The 22,312-nt window shown below is 34.0% G+C and overlaps 4 protein-coding genes across 5 annotated transcripts; 3 read left to right on the plus strand and 1 right to left on the minus strand.

The window, feature by feature from the left end:
- Positions 1–365: 365 nt before the first annotated feature.
- On the plus strand, positions 366–3,735 carry LOC11413630 (epoxide hydrolase 4). The gene is made up of 4 exons (XM_003611959.3): positions 366–1,032; positions 3,150–3,239; positions 3,417–3,484; positions 3,585–3,735. The coding sequence occupies exons 1-4, from the start codon at positions 388–390 to the stop codon at positions 3,733–3,735; spliced, it is 954 nt and encodes a 317-aa protein (XP_003612007.3). The 5' UTR covers positions 366–387.
- Positions 3,674–7,827, minus strand: LOC11408051 (sugar transporter ERD6-like 6). Of its 2 annotated transcripts, XM_003611960.4 has the most exons (18): positions 7,445–7,825; positions 7,142–7,204; positions 6,954–7,043; positions 6,738–6,797; positions 6,586–6,651; positions 6,385–6,450; positions 6,188–6,263; positions 6,033–6,097; positions 5,612–5,704; positions 5,444–5,524; positions 5,235–5,319; positions 5,087–5,133; positions 4,939–5,001; positions 4,789–4,848; positions 4,645–4,710; positions 4,487–4,546; positions 4,197–4,311; positions 3,674–4,057 (listed from the first exon to the last, which is right to left on the minus strand). In XM_003611960.4, exons 1-18 carry the CDS (start codon positions 7,643–7,645, stop codon positions 3,945–3,947), a joined length of 1,470 nt encoding a protein of 489 aa, XP_003612008.2. In that variant the 5' UTR covers positions 7,646–7,825; the 3' UTR covers positions 3,674–3,944. The 2 variants fall into 2 exon arrangements, with proteins under 2 accessions (XP_003612008.2, XP_013453530.1); XM_013598076.3 differs by lacking the exon at positions 4,939–5,001 and having other exon boundaries at positions 7,445–7,827.
- A 6,860-nt stretch (positions 7,828–14,687) lies between these two features.
- LOC11416684 (probable DNA-3-methyladenine glycosylase 2) lies at positions 14,688–16,701 on the plus strand. The gene has a single exon (XM_003611962.4). It carries the CDS (start codon positions 14,744–14,746, stop codon positions 15,587–15,589), a length of 846 nt encoding a protein of 281 aa, XP_003612010.1. The 5' UTR covers positions 14,688–14,743; the 3' UTR covers positions 15,590–16,701.
- Positions 16,702–20,330: 3,629 nt separating this feature from the next.
- LOC11426441 (epoxide hydrolase 4) lies at positions 20,331–22,310 on the plus strand. Its single transcript, XM_003611964.3, is given in 4 exon segments — positions 20,331–20,957; positions 21,743–21,832; positions 21,980–22,047; positions 22,160–22,310. Coding segments are annotated over 4 exon segments (936 nt in total).
- The last annotated feature ends 2 nt before the right edge of the window (positions 22,311–22,312 follow it).

Genomic DNA, 22,312 nt, shown 5'->3' on the forward strand with positions numbered 1-22,312 from the left:
AACATTTCTTAAAAAATTTAATTTATTTTAGACTTTAGTCTGTGTTGCGCCTACATTATAGTTGCACTTGTAATCATTTCGGGTAGGTCGTCATTTCAATTATTTTTTTGTTTCGGGTGGGTCGTCATTTCATTTTTTTATTTGAGAAGAGGTGGGTCGTCACATTTCATGTTGAGCGACTAAGCAATGCTGGCACATACACCATTCCTTCATACATATATATGTGGTCCCGTATCGCATTCATAGCTTCTTTTTAGCAAAACAATCAAGTTAGGTTGTAGTTACAAATAATTGGACTCGTCGATCAGTTTCATCATATATATAATATTAGTATTACTAGTAAAGCAAATTGCGAGCATGCAAAGAGAGATATCACATTGCTTAAACATGGTGAACTTGGTGACAGTTGCTTTGTCATTGATTAGTTGGACAATGAAGATGACTGGTATGAAGCCTTACACGGTGGAGATAGAGCCCGGTACAGTTATGAAATTTTGGGTTCCATCTGAAACCATTTCAACGCCCAAACCCAAACTCAAGCACATTTCAAAACCTACCAAGCCAGTAGTGGTTCTTCTTCACGGCTTCGCTGGGGACGGACTTGTTACTTGGGGGTTCCAAATCAACACTTTAGCTAAAAAGTACGCCGTTTACGTGCCCGACCTAATTTTCTTTGGCGGCTCCACGACCGACAAGCCCAACCGGTCACCGACTTTTCAAGCTGAGTGTTTGGTTGTGGGGTTAAAGAAACTCGGGGTGGAGAAATGTGTTTTGGTTGGATTCAGTTATGGTGGAATGATTGCGTTTAAAATGGCTGAACTTTACGGTGAGTTTGTTCAAGCTGTGGTTGTAACTGGCGCCGTTTTGGCTATACAAGAGTCTTTGATTAGTAGGGCAGTGGAAGATAATGGATTCTCTTCTTGTTCTGAAGCATTGTTGCCATCTTCTACCGAGGGATTGAATGCACTTCTCTCTCTTGGTGTATACAGAAACATTTGGTTTCCCAACTGTATGCTCAATGATTTTCTTAAGGTTTGACACTTTTTTTTTTTTTAGTTTCGTCCAATGAAAATTCATCAAATTGTTATATTACCAAATTATTCTAATTAATTATTGGTTTGTTTTTCATTAAAGAAAAAATAATACTTTGAAAGTTATGTATATAGTATTAATTAAATGATACAATTAAAAATATACGGTTATTATTACATTGAAAACTGAAAGTGGTATTTATTTTAAAATGAAGGGAGTATTTTATAACCATAATCGTATTTCAGAGATAATTAGCACATACTTGATTGTTATTGAACATGCGTCTAAACCTATTTTATATTGATGATGCTTGTCCTATTTTTTTTTAACACAAACTCATTAATCATTATTTTTTTTTCAAAATAAAATATACAACAAACTTATGATTAATCAATTTTCTAACAAAGAGGATAAATAATTTTTATTTTTAGGAATGAGGAGAAATGTTTTATTTACAAAAACGAAGTATAATTTCTTATATATTAAAAGATCGAATTTCATTTTTATTAATTTAGATAATTTATTTTGTGGTTTCCTGGATAACTTAGTGACTAGTTCTCATAAGAAACACACTTAGTGATTTGTTAATTTCATTTTTTTCTACCATGATCATAAATGTGTAAAGGAAAATAGAGCATTTATTAAGGAATCAATTGTATAAAAAAAAATCGAAATTAGTAGAAGTACGATTTTATTGGAATGCATGTATGTGCATAGTTTTTAGTTTTTTTTTTAAACAAGCGTATGTATGTCAAAAAAATGAGCATAAGTAATACTTCATCTCTCTTCAAAAAAGTAATACTTCATCCGTTTCAAAATACATGCTCCTTTTTACGTAAAATCGTTTAACTTAAATTTCTTAACAACACTTTGTTAGCTTGACCCATGTTTAAAATAGGTCAAATATAATGACTAATACTTCACCGTCTCAAAATGCATGCATGTCAATACATAACTTTGACTATTAATATTTTTAATTATAAATAATAAAAAATTATAAAAAATTTGATATCTTAAAGATATTCATTGAGACAAATTAAACAATATCTTACATGCTAACATTTCTATTTATATATTACTCCCTCCGGTCCTATTTACAAGAGACAATTTAATTTTTAGATACATTAAATAATTTATGTATTTGGTTTAGATTCTTGACTAGATACATACATTATTCAATGTATCTAAAAAGTCAACTTTCTCTTGTAAATAGGACCGAAGAAAGTAGTTAAAAAATATAATCAAAATAAATTATATGAATAGTGCACATTGTAAAATTACGACGTGTATTTTAAAATGAAGTGACTAATTAATACTTGACGGTATATAATACTTGAGGGTTGTCAAAATAATGAACAACACGAAGACAACACACGTGGCGTTGCTCCTTACATGAACAGAAAGGTGACAATTTAATTTATTGAATCCTTTTTATCTCAACAATAACTAAATAAATATGAACCCACCTAAGATAGTTTAAAGATATCAACGAGCTTGAGTGGTGAAGGAAATTAAGAAAACACGGTTAATTGCGGTTCAAATTCTAACGAAGATGTGAACTCATAATTATTGTACAATAGATCTTAAATTTATAGCATTTTACGAGGTCAAAATTCATAAATTAATTATTATGATTGAGGTTTAATCTCTGACTCCTTCGATTATATGTGAGTTTTCGAATGATTATTATTGTTTTATATATATGTTGTCTCCATTATTTAAAATTTCTTAGTATATCCCTACTTATAAAAACATTCATGCACGGATGACCGCAATGGGGTGATGTTAGGAGGTGCCTAAATAGGAAAGGACCCATCTCTAAAAAAAAAAAAAACTAGCTTACCTGTAAATTGTAGGGTTAATCAAGTAAATTTCAGTTTTAGTTTGTAAAATTTTTCATCAGTATTTTTAGTCCGTGTAAAATTTTTCATCAGTATTTTAGTTCCTATAAAAATTTTCAATCAACATTTTTAGTCCTTAAAATGCTAAAGAAAAATGTCACAGGAATCAAAAAGTATGATTTTATAGGAACTAAAAACAAAATTCTGAATATAAATTTACTTAATTAACCCTAAATTGTAATGGGACTTTTGTGAGCATCGTATCATTAATTGCAGGTGATGTTCTCGAATAGGAAGGAGCGAAGTGAGCTATTAGAGGACTTGGTCATTAGCTACAAAGATATCAATATTCCAAAATTTTCCCAGGTGATTGATTATCTTCATAATTTGGATTCTAACTCTCTTTTTTTTTCTTCGTAAAACACTATTTTTTTTACAGAGATACTAAAACTCCTATATGTACTATATATTTTCTAATTTTTCCAAAATCTATGTTTTTATTATTATGTTAGTTAATACTAATTACATAGCTTTCCTTTGCAGCGAATCCATCTTTTATGGGGTGATAAAGATAAAATTTTCAAATCCGAGGTTGCAGAAAACATTAAAGAGTAGGAAATCTTAATCACGTAATTATAATTATTTTATTTCAAATCATTATTATGGTTTATCAAGTCATTTAAAGTCTATCTTGTTGATGCCATATATTAGGACGCTAGGAAGTAATGCAACATTTGAAGTAATAAAGAAGGCTGGTCACTTGGCTCATTTGGAACGACCATGCATTTACAATAGGTGCCTAAAGAAGTTTCTTTCTTCCATTACACTTCATGAAAACAATTTATCCAATTCACATCTATGAATATGTTAAGGTTGTGTTTGGTAAGTAAATATTATTTAATAAGTTATTTTAGAGAGTGCAATTGAGCACTAAGGTTCTTATGATATGTTAAGCAAATTTCAACAAGGCATGTTATGTTGGACTAAGGTTGTCCAAGATGGAATTTTGTGATTTTAACAACATTTTGATTGAAACTAAGATAGGCGAACACACATGCTTTCCTTAAATATCTATCTAAAGGAGAATTGAATTTCTTCCAATGTTCTTCCTTTTGTCTCGGGGACCCAAATTGCCGCGAAAACAACGGTAAACGCAGCCATCACAGTGTAGATTAAGAATGTTCCTATTGAAAACCAAACTTTAGTATATGATTTTGATATTGAGATTGACACCATACATACAAGAGCATGCATGGATGTCAAGAAAATTTTCAAAAGAAATAATAAAGAGCATGCATGAATGTACTTGAAACAAAAACAAACCTCCACTACTCCAAGTCAAAAGCAAGTTTGCAGTCATTGTGATTATCCATGAAGTTAGCCAATTTGTCAAGGTAGCTATGCTGCCAGCAAGTCCCTTTATATTCACAGGAAGTATCTAGAAAACAAGATCAAGAAGTAAGAGGTTATTTATGTTTAAAAATGTGAAAAAAAATATATGTGATCCGTGCGAATACACAAGTATATTGTTAGTATAGCACTAAAACATTAATTGTTTGATTTATAATCTCTTATGTTTATAAGGTGAAGTGAAAATAAAGTCTAAATTTTACCTCAGACATTATAAGCCAAGGGATTGGTCCAAGTCCAAGAGAGTAGCCAATCACCATAGCCTAAAAAGAAACATTTGATAAAATTGATAAGTACTTAAATACTTGAATTCACATGGAACAAAAACAATGTTCAACAATTTTAGTTCAACATAACATACCACAAGCCCAACAACAGAAAGTATTCCCAAAAAGCTGTATAGAGGAGAATCCTTCTCTGTAACTCCCTAGTATCAATATAATGAACTAGTTAACATAGTAATGGTTCTGATATTGAATCAACTTTGAATAATTACCTAACTAACCTCAAAATAGAATGCTATTGAGACAAGAAAAAGGCTTCCTGTCATTATTGATGAGGATATCTGCAAAAGTGATTACACATTATAGATTTTTGCTATAAATTTTATTTATGTTCATTCACTATGGATTTTGGACTTTGCATTTGGCTTAACTATTAGAAGTAGCCTTCTTCCACTTTTGTCCACCAACCAAGTAGTGATTCCAGTAACTATGACCTAGAAGAAAAAGCTGATTATGATAACTGAATTCACTATTTTGTTATTATTACATGAAGAAACAATAGGATATGCAAAATCCAACCTGAATAATCCCAAGTCCAACTGTAGCAGCATTACTTGATGACACTCCTGTTATAAAGTGAAAGTCAAGACCAAAGCAATGGCAATATAAAATGAGAAAATATTAGGAAAAAGAAAGTATATGTTGTCAACTGATAGGAAGACCTAACCTGCATTTAGAAAGATTGTACTTGAATAAAACAAAACTCCATTGGTTCCACTCAATTGCTGAAGTACAAGTAATCCAATCCCTACCTGCAGGATCTCAGCCAAAAGTAGTGGTTTTTTCCAATTTTCTGACAATTAAATAGTGCAACCTTAGGAAAAAGAGTGAGAAGAAGAATACATATTTGGAACCAAAAAAGGAAATTTAGCATACCATTAAAGGAAACCAATATTTTTTCATCTTAAGATCTGCAAACTGGATTGTAACACCTTTTCCCATTGATTCCACAGATTTCTACAAAAAAAAAAATGATTATAACTTGCACCTTGTGTATATATTGAATCTTCTGTTTTCATTAACTCAGAACTATGAGCTAAATACCTTAATTTCATGTACTTCAAGAGATATATCAGTATCAAATCCTCGTAGCACTTGCAAAGAAGTCTCAAACTCTTCTGTCATTCTCATCTTGGCCTAATTTCCCAGTTTCCCACCAACCAAGGAAGGTATGAAAAACATTAAAAGCATAAAGAGAGTAAACTACAAAGAGTAAAATATCACATCCTCCTTTATCATTATTTTTTCAAAAACACCGAGAAATACACGTCTACATTTGTGAAAATGTAATAATTAAATGTAACCATGTATGTTAGTCTGGTGTTGGTGTCAAATACTAACACGTGTTGGACACCCCTTCAATATATGTGTTGGTGTTTCGTTTCTTCCTTTTCTAGATCGGACATGTAAACCATAAAGAGATGAAAAGTAGAAAATTTGTTTAGTAAATGCAAGCAAGCCATACCAACCATCTTGGTGATTCTGGTATGAAAAATAATCCAGGTATTAATATTGTACATGGTAAAATTCCTGAAATAGAACAACCCATGTTTATGCTGTTATTTGATTGCAATTATGTTCTAATAACCAAGCCAAGTAAATCACTAGGAATTTAATTACCTAGAACTGCTAGTATTCTCCAATTGACAAAAAGGCCCAACAAATAAGCTAGCAATATTCCAATTGTGACAGATAGCTGAGTCCAAAGTATCATACACATGAAAAATAACATTTCAAAAGTACAAAGAATTAGGAAAAAAATTAACATGACATTCTTATTAGCATTCAGAATATAAATTTGAACTGAAAGTTCCAACCTGGTTCACTGATCCAAGGGTACCTCTCATGTTTTGAGGTGAAACTTCAGCTATATAAACAGGCACCTAAACAGAAGAAAAAACAATAAACTAGTAACATAGTCTCATCAAAGAAAACATAACCGAATAACCAGAATCACACAAAAGACTAAACTATCTTCGATATAATATATTAACACAATCAAATTGAAGATTACCAACCACATAAGAGATTATCCCGACGCCAAAACCTTCTAAAAACCTCCCCATAAACAAAAACGACGAGTCCTACATATAAGTTTACGAAAATTACATATTATATAACAGTAAAAACAATAGTCAACTATCAATATCAATAATTTGTTGAAGCTTACTTGGGCAAAAGAGATGGCCAACCATCCTATTATATTGGGGATCGCAGCAATAATCAATGACTGCATTTTCATTTTATTAACATAGGAAAAATGTCATCAACTTAAAAGAAGAAAAAAAAAAACCACAGTACTAACACTAGTGATTCAATCTTACAACTAATAATTTGAAAATAATTAAGGAGGCAATATACGAGAATGATAAAGTTATTAAAATACCCCTTTGCGTCCGATGTATTCTGCCATTTGACCACTAGCAATGGCTCCCACCATGGCTCCAACATTGGATAAAGATCCAAATAGAGAAAACTAATTCCAACACAGTATAAAAAAAATATATATATAGATCAATAAAGTCATCCTTCAAATAAAATTAGAACCAATTATGAACAGACTTAAATTATAACCTCTGAAAGTGAGAGGTTTAGATCACTGATTATACTCTCTTGCGTTGGAGAAGTATAGCCACACTACACAAAAGCAATCATATTAAAACAGGACAAAGAAAAGAGAGTGTAAAACGTGTTAAATTGTTAGCAAATACTTCGTCTCGAATGAAATATAGACAAAAAATTCAAAAAGTTAAATTTATTCGAAATAGAATTTGGATCAAATACATTTAACTTTTTGGATCTTTTTACTTATATATCATTCCAAAGAAAGTAAAGGCTTAAGAAAAGTTAGATCACGATATGAAGCAATAGTAGCACCGTGAAGCCGAATTGAAGAGGACCCAATGCAACAATGAGGACACAAAGGAGGACAGAAACAGAAGAATCTCGCATGACATATTGAGTTGAAGAATTTAAGATATTAGTTTGTTTTGATCCCATTCTGTACCAGCTACCAGTGTTAAGAAATGGTTTCTTAAGGTTGTTTCCATCTTCATAATCTTCTCTGATCAAGCTCATTGCAGCTTCAGAAACAAAACTTCAAAGTTCAACAAGAGAGGTAGGTGTCTCTATCCCTTGTTACTTGTGATGTTTGTTGAGACAAAAGACAATGAGATTCCATAATTCATATTGGATAATAAGCTAGCAGACAAGACAAAGTTTGGCAGATTTGTCAGTCTTGGACAAACACTACGTATACGTGAACTGTTAGATGTTACTTAATATAAATAATATAGACAACATGGATTATGAAATTGTGGTTGGTTGTTTGATTTAGTTATTTTGGTTCTATTATTAATTATAGCTAGAAGCAATTATCTATCTGTCTGTAATATAAACTAAGGAGTAATCAAATTGCTATGAGCTGTTACTTGGTTAAATAACTTGTTACAAATCTTGAGTTACATTTTTATTTTTGGAAGAGCCAAGAAAAATACTACTATATTAAAAAATGATATGGCTGATATCTAAAACGTGAACATCAGACACCCCCCACCCCCCATCACAAGATACAACACAAAGCTTCAGCTACTTGCTTGAATAACAAATTCAATGAAATAAATTCTCAAAATAAAGTACTTCACAAGTTCTTGCATGTCTTGATCACTTACTTTTTAAAATTGATTTTGGAAAAAGTGAATTAAAATGATTTATATTTAGATTTAATAAAATAAACAGTAATAAAAAATAGTAGCCAACTATATACATATCAATTTTGACAACTCCAAAATTGAAACCAACTGTATGCATGTCATACTTGATTCTTAAATAAAAAAATTAACACCAATAATTATCCAAAAACTTAGCTCGATTCCCATTCTAAATGACAATTAGATCAAGACATTACTATTATATAATTAAAAATGAAAATTTTTAGCGACCTAATATATTGTTTTTTTTTTTTTTTTAGCAAAAAACCTAAGATATTGTTTAAACATCCAAAAATAGTAACGTTTATATTAAAAATGGGATAATGATTATTTTGGTCTTTGAATGTGTAAGAAGTAGTCAGAATGGTCCTTGATTGTATCGAAATTATAAATTAGTCCCTTATTGTGAACTTTGTTAGTCAAAATAGTCCTCTACAGTAAAATGTTTCGTTAATATCGTCATATCAGTCTCTAGATATACTTACTTAATGTAATATCAACCTCTATAAATATTTACTTATTTTCGTATCAATCCCTATAAGAAAAAATTATTGTCAACATTGAGGGACTATTTTAACGCGAGAGACTATTTTGACTAACGAATTGTACAATCATTGACTATTTTGAAATTTCAATACATTCAGGAACTATTGTGGTTATTCGTTGCACATTTAGGGACCAAAATGACTATCACCTCTATTAAAAATTGTGTAGTTATAGTTTTTACATATGTTTGACTTATATTTGCAACACATTTTTTTTTGTTCTTTAAACAATGTCTTAGGGCACTTGTTAGCACCCATTAAAAATTGAGGTAAAAGTTATTTCGGTCCCCGAATGTATAGTGTAGTAGTAACAATAGTCTCTCAGTGTATTGAAATTTTAAAATAGTCCTTAATCGTTGATTTTGTTAGTCAAAATAGTCTCTAACATTAAAATTGTTTGTTAATATTGTCATATAAGTCCTTCTAAGTACTTATTGTCATATTAGTTTATATTTAAAAAAAATCTTATGAACATTGAGAAATTATTTTAAGCGTTATGGGCCGGGCAATATTAACTAACAAATATACAATTAAATATTATTTTAGAATTTCGATATTATTTGGACCAGTAATTACATCGACTAAAAATTACACCAGTAACAAAGAAGGTGAGAGTGCAGGATTATTCGAGAATTGCTGTTCCCACATTACATAAGACTATGCCACACGAGTAAATGACGTTTTTGCCCCCTCGACAGTTAACTGCCGAAGTTTTAGAAATCCGGCTGCAGTTAACTGCCGAGGAAAACCTCGCTAGTTAACTGCCGAGGAAATCTGGACTTAATCACTCGCAGAACCAGAACTTTCCATTTCCAAAACAATTTCAAAATTCTCAATTTCTCTCCAATCTTCACCAAATCTATTTTCACGAATTGCAAGCAAATCAACTGCACATTATCACAAGTAAGTTGTGTCAATCATTTTAATGTTAATGTTAATTTGTTTAGGTTGATTTTTTAAAAAAAATTAGAGTAGTTTGTATGTGGTTAGGGTTGATTTTAAAATTGACAATTTGATGATTGCATGTGTAGTTTAGGAATTGATAAATGAATGTAGTTGTTGCCTATGTTGTTTAAATTATAATGTGGTTTTGAATGGTGGCAAATGAACACAATTTGAACATGTTTTATACTTTGCACACAAAGTGTTTGATAAAATGCCTCAATGACAATTTTATTGATTATTTAGTTAGTTTAGGTTATGGAAATGATAGAAATGATAGAAATTATAGTTTGGTTAAGTGTATATTGATTTTTTAGTTAGTTTAGGTTACGAGAATTATGATGGACACAAATGATTTAGTTGTATAGAAATGATTAAGTGTATGTTAATTATTGAATGATGTTTAGATTATTATGGAAATGATGGATATAAATTTTATTGTAATGATGATTATATTGAATGATTTTAGGTTATGGAAATGATGTTCGTTGTTGTACTTTTAATGAGTTTGATTATGTTTATGTTTAGTTTAGGTTATGGAAATGATGTTAATTTTATTATTTTTTGTGTAGATATGGCCGATCAGGACTCCATTGATCGATCTAAGATGATTGGTGGTAGGCGTGCGATGACTCAGAGCCACCGGAGGGAGAGGCAGAGCGGCGACATCCCAAAGAGGGGTAGAGGTCGGAGGGGAGATGGTTCAGGGAGCTCTCAGGCTACACAGCCTGAGGAGTCATAGGTTGTTGACCCGTCACAGCTTGTTGACCAGTCTGGGGTGGAATACCTGAATTATCAGGATCAGGTACACCACGATGTGACTGATGGTGGGTATGACCAGGATCATATACCACAGCAGCAGCATGTAGGAGACGATGATGACATTGCAGCAGCTGCTGCACCAGAGGTGTTACCTGTGGACCCTCCCTTTTCTGGTGGACCGGCAGACTTATCTTTGCTCCACTCTTATGCCAGTCATGTGGCGTTGCCACTTTGGTATAATTCAGATAATGTAAGTGTAATTTTTTAAATGCTTTTTCTTTATATGTGTGTTTGTTTAATTATTATATCCACTTTTATATGTGTGTTTTTTTTTTTTTAACTCTTTTTCTTTATGTTTAATTATTTTCTTTAAATCTGTGTTTGTTTAAACTATGATATCCACTTTTATATGTGTTTTTTTTAAATTCTTTTTCTTTATGTTTAATTATTTTCTTTAAATGTGTGTTTGTTTAATTATTATATCCACTTTTATATGTGTTTTTTTTAATTCTTTTTCTTTATGTTTAATTATTTTCTTTAAATGTGTGTTTGTTTAATTATTATATCCACTTTTATATGTGTTTTTTTTAATTCTTTTCTTTATGTTTAATTGTTTTCTTTATATGTGTGTTTGTTTAAACTACGTTTATTTTTCTATTATTTTAGGTTCGTAAGCTCCGTGTGGTAAAACCAATCAATCATGGGGCTAAGATCCTCAGTCTCGGACGCTCAAACGGGAATGAGAATTGGTTTTGGGATCCGCTTAGGGAGAGCGGGTTACATGACTTGGTTTACCTGAGCTACGCCACCGTGCCTCATGCCCTGCTGATGACTCTATGCGAGAGGTGGCATCCCGAGACCATCACCTTTCACATGCCCTTGGGGTGAGATGACTGTGACATTGGATGATGTCGCATGTCTCACGCATCTTCCGATTGAGGGGCGGATGTTGAGCCATGGGAAGAAGATGCCGAAACATGAGGGAGCGGCACTACTTATGAGGCACCTGGGTGTGTCGCAGCAGGAGGCGGAAAAAATTTGTGGGCAGGAGTACGGTGGGTACATTAGCTACCCGAGGCCGAGGGACTTTTATACGACGTACCTTGGTAGGGCCAACTTATTGGCTGAAACGGAGGATCCAGAGGAGCTTGAGGAGCTGGTGAGGGTTAGGACTTATTGCATCCGGTGTTACCTTCTCTACTTGGTCGGATGCTTGTTTTTTGGCGATAGAAGCAACAAGCGCATCGAGTTGGTCTATCTGACGACCATGGAGGACGGCTACGCAGGGATGCGTAATTATTCCTGGGGAGGGATGACACTCACTTACCTATACGGCGAGTTAGCTAAGGCGTGTAGGCCTGGAAACAGAGCTCTTGGGGGGAGCGTGACATTTCTCACTGTAAGAAAACTTATATTTTATTTTTTTGTTAACTTTTTATTTTTTTTGTTATATTTTCCGTGCGTAATAATTTATAAATGTGATTTGTTTGGTTTGTGCAGACATGGTTTTTGGCGCATTTTCCTGGCTTTTATAGTGTTGATCCCAACACTGACTACATGGAAAACTATCCGGTTGCAGCGAGGTGGAAGCTTCAGAAGGGTCACGGGGAGGGGGTCACGTATCGGTCACTACTTGATCGTATACAGTTTGATGACGTATGCTGGAGGCCGTACGAAGAGCACAGGGAGATCCAAGACTTTGAACAGGTTTTCTGGTATTCTTGATGGATTATGTGCGGTGTTCGTAGGGTGTACCGTCACTTGCCCGAGAGGGTTTTGAGGCAGTGCGAATACGTCCAGACCATCCCCAGACATCTAACGGATGTTGTAGACCTGCCACCGCTTTACATTGTGCAGGCGTTCGTCGACTTCCGCACTCACACGCTTAAGGCGGCCGATTGGGGTGAGCAGGCAGGAGAGCAGACATGGCGGATGGCTATGTGCTATGGTACACTAGGGTGTCTCACCCTCAAATCTTGTCACCTCTTCCAGGAGATCTTCTGAGGCCTGCAAATGAAGAGAAGATAATTGCAGAGCAGTGAGAGCGGTATGAGGTGATGAGATAAAACCGCAAGTGCACGGTCCTATCGAAGTAGTAAAATAGAGTATCGTTCCGTCAGGGAGTTATGAATTCAATTAACTTTAGATAATGATTAAACTAAAGATTTAGAGGGTAAAAAGGTTTGGGATTTTAATTACAAGAAAATAAATAAGATAAAAGCCTTGGAATTATTGGTTCATCCTAATGACAAGTCCTTCACAAACCAAACTATTAAACTTATAACCTTATGTTAGACCTAATTTCTCAAGACAGTTTCTCTTTTGTTCCTCTAGCAACCAAGCCTATTTCGCTGACTTGATTACTATTAGATTTTGGTTCCTCTAACAACCAAACCTATTTCGCTGACTTGATCATTATTAGTTCCCTTGAAGATCGAAACTATATGTCTCAAAGATTGTAAAGACTATTTCGCTGCCTTTACAATCTTTGTCTAAATTCACTTGTTCGAATATCAAAGCTCCACTTTCGTTTTATGAATTGATATTTGAGATGATGGATAAACAATTATCAAACCCTCCACTTTCGTTTCCACAGTTTGATAATGGTTGATCCATGTTAAAGCGGTGAATTTAGATAAGGAATTAGGGTTACATAAGATTAAGGTTTAAAGCTTGGTTTGATTAGGATTATGTCATTAGACTTATCCAACAATCCCAAGACAAGAGAAGTCTACTCACTGACGTTCATTGTAGACAAGGAGAAGAAGAGAGAAAGCATAAAAGTAAATAACAAGAAAGTAAAATGAACTTTTATTAGAAAGACAATTGTCACATATTGTATTCCAAGAAAAGATGAATATTTGTGATGGATGGCTACTCTATTTATAGCATACATTTGACTTAAAATCTAAGCAATTACATTCGGGCTAAAAATATAGTAGCTTAAAATCTAAGCAAAAGCAGCAAAAGACACTCTGGAGGGTGGCACGGCCGTGCCAATGCTAGCACGGGCCGTGCCAAGCTTCTGACTTTAGGGGAGACATATTTTGTCTTCCAATCTTTGTATTTTCGTACCGAATCAGCTCCAAGTCCCTTCTTTTGCTCCAAGACTCAATCCATCCAATATTCATTCCTGAAATATAATAAAATGCAATTTGTAGTAAACTATCTTAAAAAGGAAATAATATTAATATAAAATAAACTAAAATCTAATTAAAACTAAACTAAATAATATCTAGAAATAGGTAATAAATGACTCATCATGAGGCGAGAAGCTCGCCTGACACCTATGACATGGTTTATGGTGCTGTTGCCTACGCTGATGCGCAGTTAGGCCAGGAGGAGGTCATGAGCATGACCCCTCAGCAGTGGTTTCAGGCCATGAGCCATATGAAGGAGCAGATCGCACCGATTTTGACCAGGAGGCGAGGCCAGAGGCCGAGGAGGAGGCACTATCAGCAGGACCAGAACCAGGACCAGTAGTAGTATTTTGATTTTTAGGACTTGTTTTTTAGTTTTGGTGTTTTCATGACATTGATTTGTATATTTGTATAGTTGTACTTTTATGACATTACTTTTAATTTCATGGGATTTTTTTTACTTTGTTTAATGTATAAAAATGTTGGTTTAATTAAGTTGTGCATTTGCGCCAATATTTTTTTGTTATTTGAACCGTTATGATGAATTTCAAACGTTTGTGTAATTTGAACCAAATGTCGGTTTGATTTAATTATGGACAATTGTAAAAGATATTGTATCTATCTTGTTTATGTTCGAGTTTCAATGTTGTATGAATTGTTTTGCCTTTCAAAATGCTTTGGTTTAATTACAGGTAAAAACTGGCCGAAAAAAAGGCTTGAAAATGTTTTAGAATGATGCAGAGCTCACTGCCTGCATAATCAATTTTCCTCGGCAGTTAACTCCTGAGGTTTTCCTCGACAGTTAACTGCAACCGAATTTCTAAAACTTCGGCAGTTAACTGCCGAGGGGCAAAAACGTCAATTACTCGTGTGGCACAGCCTTATGTAATGTGGGAACAGCAATTCTCGGATTATTCTATATATAAAAAAGTTGGTGGGATTTAAATAATCTTTTTATTTTTATTTTTGGTAGATCATGAAAGAGTTTCCATTAGTAAAATAAAAATAAAAATTCCATTGATCAATCTTCATTATCTAATATCCCTTCACCCCCAAATTTGAGTCTGACAAACAACCATGAAACGAACTCGATCTCAAATCAAATCCAACCCCACACCCATCACAAATCCACAACCCCCAATCAAAACCTTAATCTCTTCAAAAATCACCTTCCCCGCCAAAAAAATCCTTAAACCCACCATCAAAACCAAAGAAGAAGTGAAAAAACCACACTTTCCCCTTCTCACACCAATAATCCAAAAACCATTAACATCACAAAACGAAATCACCGCCGCACTCAACCACCTCCGCGCTGCTGACCCACTCCTTTCCACCATCATCAACACCTTCCCTCCACCCCAATTCTCAAACTCAAACGCTATCACACCTTTCTTCTCTCTCATCAAAACCCTAATCTCCCAACAACTCTCCATCAAAGCATCCTCTTCAATCGAACAACGCTTCATCTCGCTCTTCACCAACCAATGTTCCATCCTCCCAAACACCGTTTTATCCGTTACACCGGACACTCTTCGTTCCGTTGGAATCTCGGCGCGAAAAGCAACCTACATTCACGACCTAGCAACCAAGTACGCTGATGGGTTTTTATCGGATTCATCGATTGTTGAAATGGACGATGAAATGCTTTACGAGAAACTAATGTCGGTTAAGGGAATTGGACCGTGGTCGGTTCATATGTTTATGATATTTACGCTTCATCGTCCTGATGTTTTGCCTGTTGGTGATCTTGTTGTGAGAAGAGGTGTTGAGAAATTGTATGGTCTTAAGGTTTTGCCTTCTCCTGAAAAAATGGAGGGTTTGTGTGAGAAATGGAAGCCTTATAGGTCTGTTGGGTCTTGGTATATGTATAGGTTTGTTGAAGCTAAAGGGGTTTTACCAAATCCCACCACTACTACTACATAGATTGGGATTCAGTGACTTTGGTGGCGGAGAAATCATTGTGACTTTGGTGCATTTTCGTGTATTTCATGAATGAGAACGATGAAAGAGAAATGATAAATAAGACGAGAGGGAGATAGTGCAATATAGGAGAGAGATAGACACAAGTAATTTTTCTTTAAAGGTAGCGGATCTGGGTCCACTACGACACTATGCTAACGAATCTGTTAGTAAGTTAAGTTGTATTTGTGTGTAACTTGTGTTTCAAGTTCTAACCTTTGTTATCCAGTTTTTTTTTAAACTTTTTTGTGTTGCTTCTCTTAGTCTTTGAAGATGTGACTGATTTGTATTAGGATTAATTAATGTTTTGTATTTCAAGTTTGGTGAAAAATGAAAATCAATTTGGATGGTTGTGTTTGTTTTAGAAAGAAAAACTTGCGGTGGAAGATGTCAAGGCATTTTTTGTAAGGGATGTTTGGTTTGGATGGATAATATCAAACTTTTGGAGGGCATTCATGAATTTTTAACGAGCTTAATTTCTTAGTCATGTTTGGATTAAATGTGAGTTTGATGTTGTTGAAATTTTGAACTGTACACCCTCTAGTTTAAGCAAAAATTTACTTTTTAGGTTCATCGAATAACTCATGTACATGACACTATTTTACCAGATACATCAGTTGTTGTTTAATGATCCTAAAAGGTTGTATTTTGCTTATAATAGTGACTAGAGAGTGTAGTATTTGTCAAAATCATAGTAGCACTATGATTATGCAGTTGCTTATCCAAAAATGCGCTTACATGTTGTGTGAAGATATTTGTTCAATTCATGTGTTGGTTCAGTTGGGTACGTGTAAGAGGATTCTCTCTGGTTTTACAAATTTGCAAACTGAGGATAAATTGGGCCATGTTTCCCGAGGTAGGCCGCCTTCTCTCAGGCCAGCAGTCTTCTACTTCTAGTCGACTGCTCTATGACGGGCTTCCCTGTATCCTGGGCTCTGCTTGCTCGTCTACGCTCCGACCCAGCAAGTAAGAATTGAAAATCTTTCCTTCTCCCTTACGGTCGAGAACTACGTACCTTGCCTGCATTAAGATTTAAAACTTGTCGTCAAAAAGGCAATCAATCAGAATCAAGAAAAGGAAAGACCTTGTGTATTGAGGAATGATATGACTAGGTCTGCAACTAGTTTTTGGGGGCTTTGATGAACGTTTGATTGAGTTTTGATGTGAACTATGGTGAACAATATTGTTTAAGGTGTGTTTAAATGGTCTTGATAAAGTTAGGGAAGTATCAATGTAGAAGAAAAACTTTTAATTGCTGCCTTGGTTAAAAGAATAAACACAGTCTTATGATAATTGAGTATATGCTACATGAATTAATGTTAATCCCAGTATGCCATGTATTTGGGGCGTGAATCACGCCATAGACGGAGTGGCCACCCCAAAGAAAGACAAGTCATTTCGGCAAATATTACACACGGAACACCGTAGACTTCGAGCATGGTATATTGCTAGTCTTTGTCCTAAAGTTTCATACCGGAACATAAATAAAATTCCACTTGAAAACCACTGGTGAACTATGGTAGATTTGAAGTTGCTGTATGGAAAACATATAATGAGGCCGAGGGATTGCCCTCAAAAGGGAGGTCACTAAAAAAAAAGTGATACTCGGGTGAGCGTATATTTAAGAGAGTAATAGAATTCTAGAGTGTGTGTGTGATAAGAGATGATATCTGAGTAGTGTAGGGAGGAGCTTATCTGCAATTCTGAATCATTTACACAATGACTCCTTTTTTTTCTTAACCTATTGATTTCTCGTGTGTCATGTACAGTATGAATTATAGAATCTGAACTGTATAAACATTCAATAAAAATATCAAAAACACGTTGAAATATTTCGGATTTTAAAATTTGAATAAGACGCACAAAAAACTCATAGGATGAAAGTAACAGTTTTTACTCAATTGGGTAGTATTTGGGTGGGAAGTTTGGGAACTGGGTCAGCCTCACTAGTAGTCCAATGGGTCGTATAGTTGGACTGTTTCAAGATAAAGACAACGATTTACTATTTATTTATTTTTAACTATTTTGAATGAAAAAGAAGAAAAATGATATTTGAAAAAGATTGACAATAAATGATGCGTACATACAATCAATAAACATTGAAAACAACTAAACATGAACTGCCTGCCTTATTTAAAAAAAAAAAAAAAACTAAACATGAGGTAACCTAAATATAAACGTACTACGTACTAACTAGCAACATAGTACTCGTTTTAAGCATGGGCCCGTGCTCCATACAGGTTGGGCATCAAAGTGGGGGCTATGCGTCAAAACACATTGCAATGAGCCAATGACATATGTATTGAGAAAATATGAAAAATTAATGATAAAGCTGACGGTAATGATAAAATGAAAAATTACATTGACCTTTTTGAAATTTTCTTCTTGTCGTATCAAGTGTTTCACTAATTTTTTTTTTTTTGTAGGCTATTGTTCATCGGTTAATTTTTATTTTTTTTACAAATGTTCATTGGGTCGTTGCTGGCTGATTATAGATGTATATTTGACTTAAATATGCTATTCCTCCTTATAAATATAGAGAAATGATATTTCTACAACACTTTTGAGATAACATGTAGACAACTTTCTCTCTCATACTTATATTATATTTTTATTCTCTTTCTTCCGCTTTCTCTCTCCATTGTTGTGGATCAATAAGAAGAGAGAAAAGTGAGGTTGTCATGAAAGTTGTTAGCAAATGATTGTTCAAATATCATTACTCATAAATATAGGCCACTTGAGTTTTGATGGAAACATATCTTCTCCAGTCTTTTCTATACTATCGTTTCTCCTGTACAATTCTGAGCCCTTGATTTAATCAAAACATTTAAGTGGCTGTTTGGTTGCCCGTTACAATGTGGTAGACGTACGTTTGCAAGGGGAAAAGTGAGTTTTCTTTACTAAATATGTGTTTGGGTGTTTTTTGAAAAATCAATTATGGCCTTTAAAAAAAAGTTATGTTTTATTTTCTACAATAAATAAGGTTACGGCTATAAAATGTATTTATGTAACAATTTAAATGATCTTTTAAAAAAAATGTAACAATTTAAATGAAAAAAACTAAAAAGTAAAAATTAAATGAAAACTAATAATAATATTTTTCTAAAATATTATCAACTTTAAAAGGTGATACATGTATGTAGAGAGAATCAAGGAAACAGGTTTTCGAAGTCTGTTGATTTGACAAATATTTCTACTTAACAAACATAAGAGATAGCCGTTGTACTCCTTTCACTCTTAACCTAGGACCGCCGTACTCCTTTCTTCCTCACACAAATTCCAAATCCGCCGCCGCCATCATGTAGATCTAATGGATGGTGGTGCGACGAGGGTCTTTGTCCTCCGCACCACCGTACCTTTCCGACGTATGGTTGCTCGCTCTGTCGTCGTAAAGGTTGGTTTGTGTTTTTGGTGTTTTTTTTGTTTCGTTTGATTGAGACGCTAGTGGGTTTCGTGGTGTGTCGTTGGATGCTTGCCGGTGGTTGTTTGGTTTTCGTGGGTCTCAGACTATTTGATTTGTTTTCTCTCTTGGTTGTGATGGAGGTTATGTTTGCTCGCAACATAGGTGGTGATTGATCGGCCACAATGGTGGTGATGGATCATATCTAGGTTCACTTATGAATTGTTATGGTTTCGATGGATCTTTGGTTGTGTTGGTTTGTGGTGCTTCATGGCGGGTTTCATGGTGGTGTTGATTTTGGGTCTTTTGTGGCGGGGCTCGTGGTGGTGCTTGTGGTGGTTTTTGGTAGTGTTGCGCACGGTGGTTGGTGTTGCTTTTAGGTGAGGGTTGGTGGTTTTTGTGGTGGTCAATGATAGTTTTGTTGACAGTGGTGGTAGTGGTGTTGATTTTTGTGGTTGTTTTTGGTGGTGGTTAGTGATGGTTATGTTTTTTTCCTTGTTGTATGATCGTACAAAGGTTATTGGTTGGCTTTTACGGTTCTTTGTGAGGTGTGTTTTGGATGAAGGTGCTTGGGAGAGCTAATGGTGGTCTTTGGGGTTTTATTCCCGGCTGTTTTTCAAAGGTTGTTGGTTGTTGTGTAGGTTTTTAAGTTGGTGTTCAAGGGTTGTGTGCGAGCAGCGAAATGTGGGTGGTGGAAGTTGTTTTTGTGGCAGTTGCGACGATGTTTGAGGATTTTGGTACAACTTTTGTTTATGTTGTTCCGTTGATCGTGGTGTTAGCTTTGTTTTGGTGTTTATATTTATTGATTTTGGAGATAACCCTTTGTTAGGAGGCGTTTCCTATAGGTTTTTTAAATTTTTTTTCCATTAGGGTGTATGAGTCCATTGGAGGCTCTCCATCTATCCTTTGTATGTTACTATTTAAGACTCCTAGTTTAGTAAAAATGTTGTGTGTTTTGATTTTTTTTTTTCTTTTCATTTTTTAATATGTATGCAGAATTTTAACACTCATTCTTAAATAGAGGAAATACTATCCCTAAAAAAAAAAATAGAGGAAATACTTATAGTATTCTGAAAAAAAGTTAGGTAGTCGATATAGTTAGTACTTACATTAATTGGACTTTCTGTCAAAAAGAGTTAGGTAGTAGATATAGTTATTACTTACAATAATTGGACTCGTCGATCAGTTTCATAGTATACATATTAATACGGAAGGAAATGGCATGCATAGCACATAGGTTCATTGCTTAAAACATTGCAAAGAGAAGGTAAGTGCAATCACAATAGAAAAACAAATTAATTAAACATGGTGAACATGGTGAACGTAATTTGGTCATTTGGTAGTTGGACGATGAAGAATGTAGGTGTGAAGCTTTACACCGTAGAGATAGAGCAAGGTACACGTATGAGATTCTGGGTTCCATCTGAAACTATTTCAAAGCCCAAGTCTAAGTCCATCAAGCCAGTAGTGGTTCTCCTCCACGGCTTCTGCGGCGATGGACTTGCAACATGGGCTTTGCAAATTATGACTTTAGTAAAAAACTATGCCGTTTACGTACCTGACCTAATTTTCTTTGGCGGCTCCACAACTGATAAGCCGGACCGATCACCGACTTTTCAAGCAGAGTGTTTGGCAAAGGGGTTAAAGAAACTTGGGGTGGAGAAATGTGTTTTAGTTGGATTTAGTTATGGTGGAATGGTGGCGTTTAAAATGGCTGAGCTTTATAGTGATCTGGTTCAAGGTGTGGTTGTAACTGGCTCTGTTTTGGCTATACAAGAGTCTTTGATTAGTAGGGCACTGGAAGATACTGGATTCTCTTCTTATTCGGAAATGTTATTGCCATCTTCTATTGAAGGATTGAAGGCACTTCTCTCTATTGGTGTATACAGAAACATTTGGTTTCCCAATTGTCTCCTCAATGATTTTCTAAAGGTTTGCCTTTTTTTAGTCTCTTTGAAATTCATCTAATTGTTACATAAATGAATTTTATAACCACAACCTTATTTTTGTTGGTTTTCAAGTGTGAGTTATATATCCTACATCGGATAAAATAATAAAGGTTGAACACCTTATAAGTAAAAGGACCCATAATTAATTTTATTTTTTTAAATGATTAGCGCATATTTAATTATTATTGAATGTTAATGTAAAACTATTTTATATTGATAATGTATGGTCAATTTTTTTAACACAAACTCATTATTATTTTGTTAAAAAAATGTATACAAGAAACCCTTTAATTATCAATCAATTTTCTATAGTTGCAGAAATATTTTGTATACACAAATAAGTCTAATTAATGTCATTTTTATTAATTTATATGGTTTATTTGTGGATTCAAATTAAGGATCGGATAACTTCGTGATTAGTTCTCCCAAGAAAATACTTAAGGTCGTTTAGTGCTCAAGATTAGAGATAAAATAAGACAAATGCATTATATATATGTTAATCATTTTCTTTAAAAATAATATTATTTTTTTGTTGAATAAACCAAAATAAAATATATGAAATACTAAAAGTGATTCATCTCAAATAACGCGTGCAAAAGAGAACCACTCCATGGCCATGATAATAAAAAACACTCATCTCTAGGTATCCATAACCACAATGGGTTCTAATAGGAAAGAGCAAACTATGAATGCTCTTCTAATCTCGCAAAAACAAAACCAGCTTATGAATAATGTGACTTTTGTTAACATTATATCATTATATTACAGGCAATGTTCTCAAATAGGAAGGAGCGAAGTGAGCTATTAGAGGCCTTAATCATTAGCTACAAAGATATCAATGTCCCAAAATTATCGCAGGTAATTATCTTTATAATTTGGACTTAACACTCTTTTTTACGGGCAATACTATAAAACTCTTGTTGTGTACTATATATTTTCCCATTCTTCCAAAACCTAAGTTTTTATTATATTAATTAATAATAACTAAACAACTTCCCTTTGCAGCGAATACATCTTTTATGGGGTGAGAAAGATAAAGTTTTCAAACTAGAGATTGCGCAAAACATGAAAGAGTAAGAAATCTTGATCACACAATTATAATCATCTCAAACCATTTTATAGGTTTATCAAGCTACTTAAAGTTTATCATGATCTCATAACAGTAATTACTTATACATATGACAGGAGGCTAGGAAATAACACAACATTTGAAGTAATAAAGAAGGCTGGTCACTTGGCTCATCTTGAGCGACCATGTATTTACAATAGGTGCCTAAAGAAGTTTCTTTCGTCCGTTATGCTTGATGAAAGAAAATAATCTAATTTACATCTATGAAT

Source organism: Medicago truncatula, chromosome 5 (assembly GCF_003473485.1).
Source record: "Medicago truncatula cultivar Jemalong A17 chromosome 5, MtrunA17r5.0-ANR, whole genome shotgun sequence".
In the NCBI taxonomy this organism is placed as follows: domain Eukaryota; kingdom Viridiplantae; phylum Streptophyta; class Magnoliopsida; order Fabales; family Fabaceae; genus Medicago; species Medicago truncatula.

Excerpts from the sequence above, each read along its gene's own strand:
- LOC11413630 (XM_003611959.3), top strand. The coding sequence starts at position 388 with ATGGTGAACTTGGTGACAGTTGCTTTGTCATTGATTAGTTGGACAATG. Across the intron at positions 1,033-3,149 it reads TGCTCAATGATTTTCTTAAG|GTGATGTTCTCGAATAGGAA; the intron begins GTTTGACACTTT and ends CATTAATTGCAG. Across the intron at positions 3,240-3,416 it reads ATATTCCAAAATTTTCCCAG|CGAATCCATCTTTTATGGGG; the intron begins GTGATTGATTAT and ends TTTCCTTTGCAG.
- LOC11416684 (XM_003611962.4), top strand. The coding sequence starts at position 14,744 with ATGAAACGAACTCGATCTCAAATCAAATCCAACCCCACACCCATCACA.
- LOC11408051 (XM_003611960.4), bottom strand. The coding sequence starts at position 7,645 with ATGAGCTTGATCAGAGAAGATTATGAAGATGGAAACAACCTTAAGAAA. Across the intron at positions 6,451-6,585 it reads TCGGGATAATCTCTTATGTG|GTGCCTGTTTATATAGCTGA; the intron begins GTTGGTAATCTT and ends TCTTCTGTTTAG. Across the intron at positions 4,547-4,644 it reads TTTCTGTTGTTGGGCTTGTG|GCTATGGTGATTGGCTACTC; the intron begins GTATGTTATGTT and ends GTTTCTTTTTAG.